The sequence below is a fragment of the Gasterosteus aculeatus genome, chromosome 2 (genome assembly GCF_964276395.1).
Source record: "Gasterosteus aculeatus chromosome 2, fGasAcu3.hap1.1, whole genome shotgun sequence".
NCBI classification, from domain to species: Eukaryota; Metazoa; Chordata; class Actinopteri; order Perciformes; family Gasterosteidae; genus Gasterosteus; species Gasterosteus aculeatus.
Window position 1 is genome coordinate 14,522,585 of NC_135689.1, and position 11,955 is coordinate 14,534,539.

General features: G+C 44.9%; 1 protein-coding gene across 25 annotated transcripts in view; it reads left to right on the forward strand.

Annotated features, from left to right (window-relative positions):
• Positions 1-11,955, forward strand: part of cacna1db (calcium channel, voltage-dependent, L type, alpha 1D subunit, b) — a 61,389-nt gene that overhangs the window by 46,081 nt on the left and 3,353 nt on the right. For 15 of the 25 annotated variants that reach the window (XM_040194407.2, XM_040194415.2, XM_040194414.2 and 12 more), the window contains 18 exons: positions 1,651-1,692; positions 2,428-2,556; positions 2,684-2,749; positions 2,915-3,006; positions 3,112-3,271; positions 3,372-3,499; positions 3,669-3,765; positions 3,925-4,027; positions 4,426-4,527; positions 7,440-7,576; positions 7,864-7,980; positions 9,153-9,547; positions 10,082-10,108; positions 10,279-10,419; positions 10,573-10,697; positions 11,039-11,151; positions 11,242-11,376; positions 11,618-11,788. In XM_040194407.2, the coding sequence (XP_040050341.2) occupies positions 1,651-1,692; positions 2,428-2,556; positions 2,684-2,749; positions 2,915-3,006; positions 3,112-3,271; positions 3,372-3,499; positions 3,669-3,765; positions 3,925-4,027; positions 4,426-4,527; positions 7,440-7,576; positions 7,864-7,980; positions 9,153-9,547; positions 10,082-10,108; positions 10,279-10,419; positions 10,573-10,697; positions 11,039-11,151; positions 11,242-11,376; positions 11,618-11,788 (2,280 nt within the window). The remainder of the gene's footprint in view (positions 1-1,650; positions 1,693-2,427; positions 2,557-2,683; positions 2,750-2,914; positions 3,007-3,111; positions 3,272-3,371; positions 3,500-3,668; positions 3,766-3,924; positions 4,028-4,425; positions 4,528-7,439; positions 7,577-7,863; positions 7,981-9,152; positions 9,548-10,081; positions 10,109-10,278; positions 10,420-10,572; positions 10,698-11,038; positions 11,152-11,241; positions 11,377-11,617; positions 11,789-11,955) is intronic. The other 10 variants (XM_040194410.2, XM_040194419.2, XM_040194418.2 and 7 more) reach the window with 1 other exon arrangement.

Genomic DNA, 11,955 nt, shown 5'->3' on the forward strand with positions numbered 1-11,955 from the left:
TTAGAAAGCTGATGTTATCATTTTGTGCCCTACAGTTTTTCCTTGGAACTCCTTTGAATAGGCTGTCCTCCTACTCAAAGACCATTCTGCAGACTGCACACTGAATGAATGTGTTTGTTTGCCCTCTGAGTCTCTTGCTTTAAATGAATGTTTGAGGTCGGGAACTCGCTGTACACATTCAACGATCAAAGCTCCAGCATATGATGTAAGCTGTAAAATACATTCTGCAGAAACAGAAGGCCGGAAGGAGGAAGGAGGTGCACGGCACTTCAGTTTATGCCGTGTAGTTGAGGGAAAATACAAGTGTGCTGTCAATCTTTTAACAGTAACGATCATGATTTCCTTTAGTTTTCCTTCAAATGTATCTTCACGCACAAAGCGAATGCGTCCTTTTTAAACAATTAAACAAAAGCGTATTTAGTGCTACAGTGGATGTGCTCCCGAGACGTTGTGATAATTATTACTTATAGAAATGAGAAATGAAGTGCTATGAGGTCGCGGGCTACTGCTGTGATACTTGCCGAGAAATACATTGGGGTCCTGCTGAGGTCACTCACTGTCCAACTCTGGTGTTTACCGGTGATAAACGTCCTCGAGAAGGCCCTGTCCCCTGGAGGAACAGGGTGCAGGTGGCGCTTTAGATGGTACCTTGACAAGAGCAGCCTGTGAGTGAGTACCGGAGTACAGGAACAGCTTGTCGTCATCGTCACAGTTCATGGCTGCGCTAAATAAATAATAATTATTATCATCTTATTCACCCTGATCTCATCGGGTCATTCCGCATTCGTATTTTCACCACTACGTGGCATCAGGAATGAAGCCAGGTGGTGAGCGAGGGTTTAGTGAAAATGGGAGGAAAAATACTGCTCTGTTTGCTAAAGTATTACAATAATGTCCTGACTACCTGCAGTCCTGGTTTTGTGGTTTTTCCCTTATTTCCCTTGTTTCCACTCACACCTACGTCCTAGTTGGCCATTGGCTGTAGTCTGCGCGGTGTGTTCAAGTGCCACTTTGGCAAAGACACAAGCAACACGTGCCGCCACCAGTCTGTTTAATGTCTGTTTGGTTGGTCTGGACCTCAAAGAAAATCCTCAAAATAATGTAGTATTTCAATGTAAACTAACAGTTCATCTAAGTTAGGCTCAATATAGAAAGATCACATGTTTTAGACAGTGGAATTATGTTATTATACCTGCCGTGAATTACAACTTTATAAGTTATAAATTATTTATACATTTTTGGAGAATGTGTGGACAGTAGTGATGATAAAGAAAAAGAAAGAACGACAAACAATGTCAGCATTTTCCTTTAATATCAGTGCTTTCTTCTTATTGGCAATGTCAACAGCTGGACTGTTTAGTGTTTTGGTGAAGAACACATTCTCCTTCAGCACTGAATGCTTGCATCTTACGTCTGTTGTTGTTGTTGTTGTTTGGATTATGGGGCAAGGCTTTTGCATGACGGGCTTTCAAATGATGATGTTCTTGTTTTTGGTATAAATTGTAATACTGTCTTGTTGTTTATAAGTGAAGCAATTTTAAGGGAATTGCATGTTGACTAGATCAAAGGAGTCATGATGACTGGTGAGCTTTATTGTGGTGTTCAGCCGGTTTATGTATCTCGGATTAACTTGAGGCTTTTGGTTTCAAGTCAGCAGCGATTCCCGTCGTCAAGGTGATAGTGGAGCCCGGGGTAAGGAAATGATCGCAGCACGTCGCCCTTCTGTGATCACTCGGCATCAAGATCTTTTTATTTTCACTCTCTGTCGCTCACTTACTGATGAAAACATTGAGACGGCCTCCATTATGCAACTTGTGATGGTTTGTGACTGAACTCTCCATGTTTGTCAAAGTCTTGTTCCGCCTGGTTTGTAGCATTTTGGCTCTAGTTTTGTGGTTAAACTGACCTTTCTTTCTTTTTGAGACCTATCTGGGTGCATGGCATGACACTGACACAAAACACAGTATGATCTTTTGTCTTGTTCAGTGTGGAGTTTACGTTTCTCGTCTTGTGTTATTGCATTTCAACATCGGTCCATTTTAATGTTCATCAATTCTAAATACGTACAGTTTGTCATTTGGTTTGTTTGCCTTTGGACTGCAGATTGTGTGTGTTGCCTGTTTTCAATCAGTTATCCAGAGTTACTGTGTGTAAGTCCTGATCACGGTCACGGCGTTGTGTGTAAAACAGTTCCTCTGCATGCATGTAGTCTTTGCAAAGACGCAAAAATATCACAGATGTCAAGACATATTTTCGTCTACAGGTGGTTGGTAATCTAGTGCAACTCCCACATGAAGATTGAACGAATGCATCCATAACCGAGTGCATGAACACATGAGTAGAACAGCCCTTCGTCTCTGTCGGTGTTTGGTTACTGCTCCATCAGTCGCATCACGCCTCCATCACTCTGTACGTCCTCCTCTGCAGAACACGGAGGACAGCGCTCGCATCTCCATCACCTTTTTCCGCCTGTTCAGAGTAATGCGATTGGTCAAACTTCTGAGCAGGGGGGAGGGCATCCGGACTCTGCTGTGGACCTTCATCAAGTCTTTCCAGGTAGGTCTGTGACATGAATGTGCAGCGTGACGGACCAATGCAAAGAGAGAAAACACCTTTTATCACACGTTAGGTGAGAGCTCTAACTGTAAACACCAGTGTCTTTTCTCATATTTTTGCCCCCCAGGCTCTTCCCTACGTTGCACTCCTGATAGCCATGCTGTTCTTCATCTATGCTGTAATTGGCATGCAGGTAATGTAACCTGTTTAACAGCCGAACACAAGGAACACATTATATGTTGAAGTGGATCTGAGTCACAGGCTGGATTTTGCAAAATAAGGAATTATTTTCGCGATGTCTCTGAGTGCCCGTCTCGTTCGTCTAGAACGTTTGCTGATGTTTCTTCATCTTTTCTAGGTGTTCGGCAAAATAGCCATGGTGGACGGAACTCAAATCAACCGCAACAACAACTTTCAGACCTTTCCTCAAGCAGTCCTGATGCTCTTCAGGTGTTTGTCTAGCTTGCATTGTTTGATTAGCAGCCATTGGGAGTGATCACAAATGCAGGAATCCATGAGGGGAGACGGCTCACCCTGCTCCTGTGTGAACGTCAGGTGTGCCACAGGTGAAGCCTGGCAGGAGATCATGCTGGCCTGTCTGCCAGGGAAGCTGTGCGATCCAGAGTCGGACTACAACCCCGGAGAGGAGAGAACCTGCGGCAGCGGCTTCGCCATTATCTACTTCATCAGCTTCTACATGCTCTGCGCTTTCCTGGTAATCATTTCCCCTCGTGCAGCAGCAGTAACGTTTCAGCAAAGACTTGTACACCTTTGTGTGTAATATCAAATCAAATAACTGCATCGCCCGGTTTCAGATCATTAACCTGTTTGTCGCTGTCATCATGGACAACTTTGACTATCTCACCCGGGATTGGTCCATTCTTGGTCCGCATCACCTGGATGAGTTTAAAAGGATCTGGTCCGAATACGACCCTGAAGCCAAGTGAGTACCCAGTAGGTCCATTTGAAGGGAACCATCCACAGAGTTGTTCCTATGCCGAATCCTCTACGTTACAGCTAAGGACTATTTGTGTCAGTGCACATGAGATGTTGATTGTTGGCATCAGCCGTACCATCTGAGGGCCTTTAATATCGATTCATCTGGTTGTCAGAGGCCGGATAAAGCATCTGGATGTGGTGACTCTGCTGAGGAGGATCCAGCCCCCGCTGGGCTTTGGCAAGCTCTGCCCTCACAGGGTGGCCTGTAAGGTGGGTTTCAACACGACCCACGCACGCCTCTGTAGATATAGATAGAGAAATGCATGTAGGGAGTGTTGAGGTTGGCAAAATCATACATCATTAACATATCAATTCATAGCTTTTTCTTTCTTTTTTATGGATCCTTCATAATCTGTACTTCTGTTGCAGCGTCTGGTGGCAATGAACATGCCCCTCAACAGTGACGGGACAGTCATGTTTAATGCCACCTTGTTCGCTCTGGTCCGCACTGCTCTCAAGATTAAGACTGAGGGTGAGTCGACACTTTGCATCTTTGACTTTTATACTATTCCTTTTTTCACTGAATTGGTGTCGTCCAGCTCAACATTGTGCCACAAGAGGGAGCCGTAGGTGTTTAATGTGAGTGTTTCCTACATGGCCTGCAGTGCTCCCAACATTTAAATCGCCACGATTTCCCCACGTTTGTCACGGGTTAACGTGGGGAATGTGGTGGATTCACTGCAATTTCAAATGTTACATTTTGTGTTGTGATCTTCGTGTGTTTGAGAGAGAAAATAATCATTCTGATAACTTGTTACTTTCAGCCAGATACTCGTTAATATGAAAAAAAATCAGCGTATTGATCAGTGAGTTGTTGTGTTTAACCAAAGTGACTTGGTTCAGTTAAACACTTTTTCTTTCATGTTGAAGGTAATCTGGAACAAGCCAATGAGGAGCTTCGAGCTGTGATTAAGAAGATTTGGAAGAGGACAAGCATGAAGCTGCTGGACCAGGTGGTGCCCCCTGCAGGCGGTCAGTAGTCACTACACACACACGTTTGCACGTGGTCAACACTGTTCATTAACAGTGATTTGCTTTACAGAGACCTCACTACCTCCCTCTCTTCTTCTGTACCTTTCTTTCTCTCCGCCGATTTGAATACACTCTGCTCCTCATTTGTATTTTACCGAGAATTAAATAATGACCACTAAATGTCCTGGAAATCCTACGTCAGAGTATTCATAGAACAAAAAAAGGGTACCAACTAATGCAAATGTATTTGAATGCATATGTACTATTCCCAAAATTTGAATTTAGAAAAGGAAGTCAAAACTATTTACATGCATTTCCTTGGCAGAATGATGTTTGTTGTGCAGACCGTGCAGCCTCCGCTTGTTACGATTGGAAACTGCAAGAGTAAAAAATTCATTTCAAAAACATTTTGGTGTGATAAAAAGATATTTAAAGTTAAACTGCATCCTTAATCTGTATTTCAGTTATTATGGGTATTCTGTTTTCAACAAAAGGAGCTTTTTGTTGTGAAAGGGATTTTACAAAAAAAAGGGTGATGCGCATCCTGTTTTTGCTAACATGCTGCAGTGAGGCCAACTTGCAAACCAAACCAAGATAGTGCAGCATTTCACAGAAACTCATCTTATTGCCATCCGCCGGGTTACAGTTTAACTGCAGTCTCTGTCGTAATTGCCTGTAAAAAAGTTTGGTTTATCATTCATCTCATTCTGGTGGTTCTGCATGCAAGTGAACTGTACGTTTCCTTTGTGAACCATTTTATTTGCATGCATCAGCTACCGATGGCCAAGCACAATGTGTTTCCAAATGAAAGCCCAGCTCAAATAACTCACTTCGAATCCCCATCCTCACTTTGTCCCGTCAGCATTATTTTGAGGCACTTGAGGAATAGAAGATGACTGCCATAACAAATAATACAAAATAAAATGAGCTAAAATGATAAATACATACCCAACTCCTTATTAAGCACACTGCTTAATAAATAAAGCCGAAATCCTGTCACACTCCTAATCATCTTTATCGGATAGTTTCTGCCAAGCTAGATTTTCACCCTTAACTCTGCTTTAGATGAGACATGTGTGGTAGTTTTACACAATGAATTCATTGAAACGCGAGTGAAGCAGTGCAGTGCAGCATGTTCATGCCGGTCCTCTGCTTGTGTCCGATGCTTACAAGCTCTCTGACTTGCAACAGCATGTCGTTGTGTGTGTTCATCTGCTAACTCCTCTTCTCCTTTATGTCGAGCTTTCCTGCCCAGGCTGTCTCTTCCACAGCTTCTTCTGCTTTCAGTAGAGCGCTCAGTCGGTCGCCGGCCTTCTTCTCTTCTCTTTCTGCCGTCCTAACTGTCTGTGGCAGTTCTGTTTTAGTCCGGTGGCATGAAACTACTGATAACGCCTTTCTAAGAACTTTATCAGACTCTGTCCAGGAAGAGAACCAGCTGCGACCGGCACGTGGGCACAATAAGTATGGTGAATTGATCTTCCCCCGCCAAGCTGATGGACGATAAAGAAAAATGAGTAAACACATTTCTAAAAAAACACTTGGATCAACTCAGCTATTTGTATTTAGGGAAAATATATCATAACGATGCTTGCTGGCAAAAACAAAATCAGGGAAATCCAAACTTAACTGAGGAAAATATGATTGTTCTGATAAACAATTGGCCCACACGTTGACACGTCCTCATGTGACACTTTAGCTCAGAAAGAAACCCAGATTTTTAGCGACCTTAAACATTCGCAGGTTCTCTCTCTGAACAGAGCCGCTAGTTCCTCTCTGGCTGCGTCGGATGCTGTGGAGAAATGTGTCGGCTGCTTTAAGATGGATCTCCAAATCCCAATGGCACGCTGCTTCCATCGTAAAGCATCCATCATGTCGTATCTGTCACCTTTACTAGATTCCTCTAATGGCGCAAAGGGGTCTAAGAAAAGTGATGATGGTACTTCTTTTTTTCAAACCACATTTCCTCCGCCCCGAGTTTCTGCTTCTCTTTAGTCTCTCCCCGTCCTGCTTAAGCAACCTTATCTGAGTGAATCAGGCCCACGCTTCATTAGCCTCCCTATGAGTCTTTAGTCACAGCTTCCTGCTATGCGTTGTTTCTGTGTTCGCCCTCGAGGGGAGCCGCACATACTACCCTGACTATTTCTCTTTTGCCCGGCTTTTCGCATGCGCTTCTTGCTTCAGATCACATTGTCTTCCTGGGACATAGAGATATAAAACACCTCCGCGCGTCCGTACCAGAAGTGGTGGACGTTGAATAGATCCTGCAGTCCCCGTATGCTAGAGTGCTGGTGTGTGTTGTGGAAGCGACTGGTTAGACTTGCAGTCATAAACAGCTGTGTTATAAACTCATAAACAACTAAAGTCTGATTTTGTTACGTGAAGAAATCGGCATGTTGCAATGGCTTGCATGAGCATCTGAATATGAGTATGTGGGGGTTTTTCTGTGTAAGTTGAGTGTTTCACAACCACATGCAGTTTGTCATAGATGGAAACTGGAGCCACAGATAATCTGCAATCGGGTTGAAACGTGCTGCACACATTTGCGTGTGAAAATTACATTTTCCCCTTGAAATTGGACGGTACTATAATGCCCTGCAGCGAGAGTTTCACATGTTATTAGTCTTCATTCATGTTGATTGTTGCAGAAGTACTTGCATTGTATTATCTTACATTATCTTTGTATAAAGCCCCCTGCAGCAGCGGGGCTTCATTGTTGTGATATATTACTGTTAATGGAATTTGACTTTACTGCCGAGGTGTGTCCCGTCCCTCCCTTAGTGCGGTAGTGGTGAAGAAGATCTCTATTGAGGGGCTTTAAATGAGATGTGTCAATGGATGTAAACAGTGTTGAGGTGTTTCAGTATTCCGGTGCTGATCTGGGAGGCTTTGGTGTGTCTGGTCTGTTCACTCAGATGACGAGGTAACAGTGGGGAAGTTCTATGCCACCTTCCTGATACAGGACTACTTCAGGAAGTTCAAGAGGCGCAAAGAGCAAGGTCTTGTAGGGATGCGCTCGTGGGAGAGGCTGAACACAACCATGGCTCTACAGGTGAGTGAGGCGCAATGAATCATACAGAGTAAACATCCATGATGGAAACCACAGTAAGTCGGACGTCATGTTTGGCTGCGAGGACAATTTAGAAGTTAGTGTGGTTGTCCCACTTTTATGGTCCACAAAGCTAAAAAACAATAAAAAATATGAGATTTCTGCCATTACAATGTTATCAGCTTTTATGAATTACGCCGTTATCACTTTTATGATTATGTTAAAGTCTGGACAGAGACATGCCGGCGCCTACAAGAGAAGAGGTGACATTCTAGCTGCTCTCTCTGCAGGCCGGCCTGCGCACGCTGCATGACATCGGACCGGAGATCCGTCGTGCCATATCATGTGACCTGCAGGAGGCGGGGCTAGTAGATGACAATGGCGAGGAAGAAGAGGATATCTACAGGGTAAACATCTCTTAAGATCCCCTTTAGACATTGAGTTGCTATTATCAGAAACACATTTCCTCCCAAAAAAGCCAATTAAGACCCTTTTTTCCCTTCGAATTCCATTCTTCAAAGAGAGGTTTCCGTTGACGGAGATTGAGATGTCCGAGGAAGTTTACTACATACAAGTGTGAAGAAGAGCATAAGCTCAATATGTTACTTAAAGATGTGCTAATGAATTAACAGCCGTGTGTAGTGTTATATTGCTTACTCATCACACCGTCCTTTGTGATTCTTTAGTACAATTTGTCCTATTTTTGATAGAGGGACACAAAGTGAATGAGTGAAGATCAGGCATTCAGCGCAGAAAAGAACGACACACCTTCAGATATGAGATACATTAGATTAGATTAGATTCAACTTTATTGTCATTGCACAGGGTACAAGTACTGAGGCAACGAAATGCAGTTTAACATCCAACCAGAGTGCAAAATAGCAAAGTGCAGAGTATGTGCATATGTAAAGTGTAATAAGTGAATAAATAGATATGTACAGTAAGAAATAGTTGTGCAATATGAACAGTAAGAAATGGATATGCAATAACAGTGCAAATGTTCAGTGGCTGGAGGAAGGTGCGTGGCCGCCGTGGTCAAGCCAGGGTGGAGGGGGGAGTACAGTCACTGAGGGAGATGTGTGTGTGTGTGTGGGGGTGGGGGGTAGAGTTCAGAGTTCAGGGGGGGCAGAGTTCAGTAGAATGACAGCTGCAGGGATGAAGCTGTTCCTGAACCTGCTGGTCCGGGAACGGAGCACCCTGTAGCGCCTCCCAGAGGGGAGGAGGGCAAACAGTCTGTGGCTGGGGTGAAAGCTGTCCTTTTCGATGCTGCGTCCTTTACACCCTACATCTACATCTTAGCCAGCCACTGTAAAGTATTGTACACGGCAATAATCAACTACACGCTCAGATGTGTAACAAACGTAAACCATAGATGAAGAGCTGGGCTTGAATCCAATGGCAGAAATCATTTGTTAATTATATCTCCCCACAGTGTTTGAGGTATTTAATAAGCGTTAAATCATCGTAACCCTGACAGACGAACAAATACACTGATTTTAAACATTTTTCATTTGTGGGTTGAAATCGAAACACCTCACTATCGTTTCTAATCTGGTGGGTTTCTGCCGTCTCCCTGCAGCGTAACGGCAGCCTTTTTGGAAACCATGTCAGCGGCGATCAGCAGGGCTGCTCCCACCCGACCACCGTCACCCAGCGGCCGCTTCAGATCCTGCCGTCCTCCTGCAGCGCCTCCACCGAACCCACCCGGACGGGCAGCAGAGCCAAAGACGCCGAGCGAGGAGGAGAGACGAACTCTTCCCCCGTCCAGTACAACCACCATTATCACACCCCTCACGATCCCCGCGCGATCCCCTCCAATGCCAACCTTAACAACGCCAACGTGCCCTCGCTGCTCTCCGTGACCAATGGGAGGCTGCAGAAGTGCTTGTTGAGGAGAGACCGTCCCTCCTCCACCAAAAACGGGTCTTCCAGCAAAGGAGTACGCGACAAGCTGCGGAAGTCTCACTCCTCGAGGTCAGTGGGAAACGAGTTCGTACGCGTTCGTTTGTCACCTGGGCAGGAGCACCAGTGTGTTCATCCAGCACAGATTTACAAATCTTCTTCCACACCGATGTGTTGAGGAACACATTCTCAATTCGCAATATCCTCAAATAAGCCAATTTACAATTTGCTATAGATGAGTGGCGTTACAAGTACAATTTAAGTGCTACAATTTGTTAGTCTTTTAGTCGAGGTAGAGTCTGGAGAGGTGTGTCTTTTGGAATTCTATCTGACATAGTTAGTTGTGGCCATGATTATATTTACGGTTACAGGAAATAACGGCTAAATAAATGTGGTCACGAGTCGGTCTGTGGAATCGCATACAGGAGCCGATTCAGTATCGGCCTGACTAACAATACAACAAAAAACAATTATTGTGCAGGTTCAAATGTTTGTTTAATTTTTGTCCTCTTGTCTGTGTCGTTGCATGTGACTTCTTTCCCTTCCTGATATCCTGTTGCAAATACGCCTGTCTGTGTGACTGACCGCTCCCTCCTCTCGGAGCAGGACACGGTACTACGAGGCCTACATTAGGTATGTGCATGACGTCATCGGCCCTTCTAATATCATTTTTTGGCACGGAATTGGAATTGATAAGCGCTGCTGGGAAATTCATCTCTGAGGCTTCGTGGGTTTTAAAGCATGAATGTACATGTTGCCAAGTGTCAAATCTGCCCTAATCGTCTTCGACGCCACGTTGCAAGGTCAGAAAGCGGCGATGGGCTCCGTTCCACCATCCGTCAAGAGGAGCCGGGGGACGGAGACAGCGATGACGGGCGAGGCTCGGGGGAGTACTTCAGCGGGGAGGAGTTTCACGAAGACGACGTCATGCTGACACACGAACGGTACTGTGAGAATTGATACCGAGTACATGCTCACCAGTAATAACATGACAAATGTATCAGATGCTCTGTTTTTTACTTTTTATGATAATAAAAACACGTGTTTTAGCCAAAACTCATCACTTCACAAACCTATTTCATTCACTCGTTTCACAGAGACTTTGACCTCGGGGTTTCCAGGAGCGACCGCCGGCTTGACGGTTACTATGACGATGACCAGCAGCCGATCTGCCGGGTTGGCAGCCGGTCTCCCAGGAGGTGGCTTCTACCTTCGCCGCAAGGTGACGCTCCACAGATCAACACTGCGGTTCAGTAGTTTGTTTGTTGAGGGATTGAGATCCGACAACAATCAGTTTGAAAGCACAACAACTTTATACGTCATTCGGATTTAACTTTTGTTGGTGTTCCTTCAAGATTGTTGTTAAATACAGTTCATTGTGATAGTAAGTGTAAGGAAAAGGTCAATTTGATTGTTGTGTGTAATTATGAATTTATTATGTAATTGTTTTGTGTGTGCTTGAAATGAGCTTTTTTTTGTTATTGGCCCGTTTTCACTTTTTGATTTGCTGTATGAGTCGGAATCCGGAGCTTGAATATTCTCGGTTCATGTTTGTTTTCTCAGCTTCCAGCAGGTCGACGTTCAATTTTGAGTGTCTTCGCAGAAGAAGTAGTCAGGATGACGCCCCTCTGTCACCATCCTGCACAGCTCTTCCGCTACACCTGGTGCAGCAGCAGGTGCCCCCACACGCCCGCATGACACTGTAGTGATGAATGACAGTAACGAAATGTTTACAAAGGCCTGTGTCTGCTGCGACTGATGCTCAGGTGATGGCGGTGGCTGGTTTCGACGCGAGCAGAATTCACCGCTTGTCTCCCACGCGGTCGCTCCGCTCCTGGGTCACGCCCCCCGCCTCTCCCATCGCCCGCGACAGCTCCCCCTCCTACACGCCGCTCATACAGGTGCGGTTCACTGTGAGAGACTCGCCTGCTATTCTCTTGTTAATGGACGAAACTCGTTCAGTAATATAAAACAAGAAAAGAAAGCTAGACGTAAAGGACACAGAAGAAATACAGATTTATTACAATTCTTCATAATTTTCCTGTTTTAAATAAAAGAAGAATCTCGATCTGTGTCTTTTGACGAAACAAGTTACAAATCGCCTGTGTGTGTGTGTGTGTGTGTGTGTGTGTGTACACTCAGGTGGACTGGCGCAGCCCCGGCAGCGTCTGCAGCGTCCCCGGAGCGGTGAAGAGGAGTTCCTGGTATTCAGACGGGCCCCTCAGCCTCTCTCCGTCACATCTGAAGCTGCCTGCTGACGGCTGCCCACACGTACTGCAGAAGAGAGGCAGCGCCAACAGCGTGGTGGAGGCTGTGAGTACCAAACATCTCCACCTTTGATCTCTGAGATCTAGATTTTATTATTACATTTATTAGAATATACAGTCTGAACTTCATCATAATATCAACCATCAGACCAACAACGTAGTCTTTAAACCGAATATGCTACAATGAGATCATATCTTCTATGCACCTGAGAC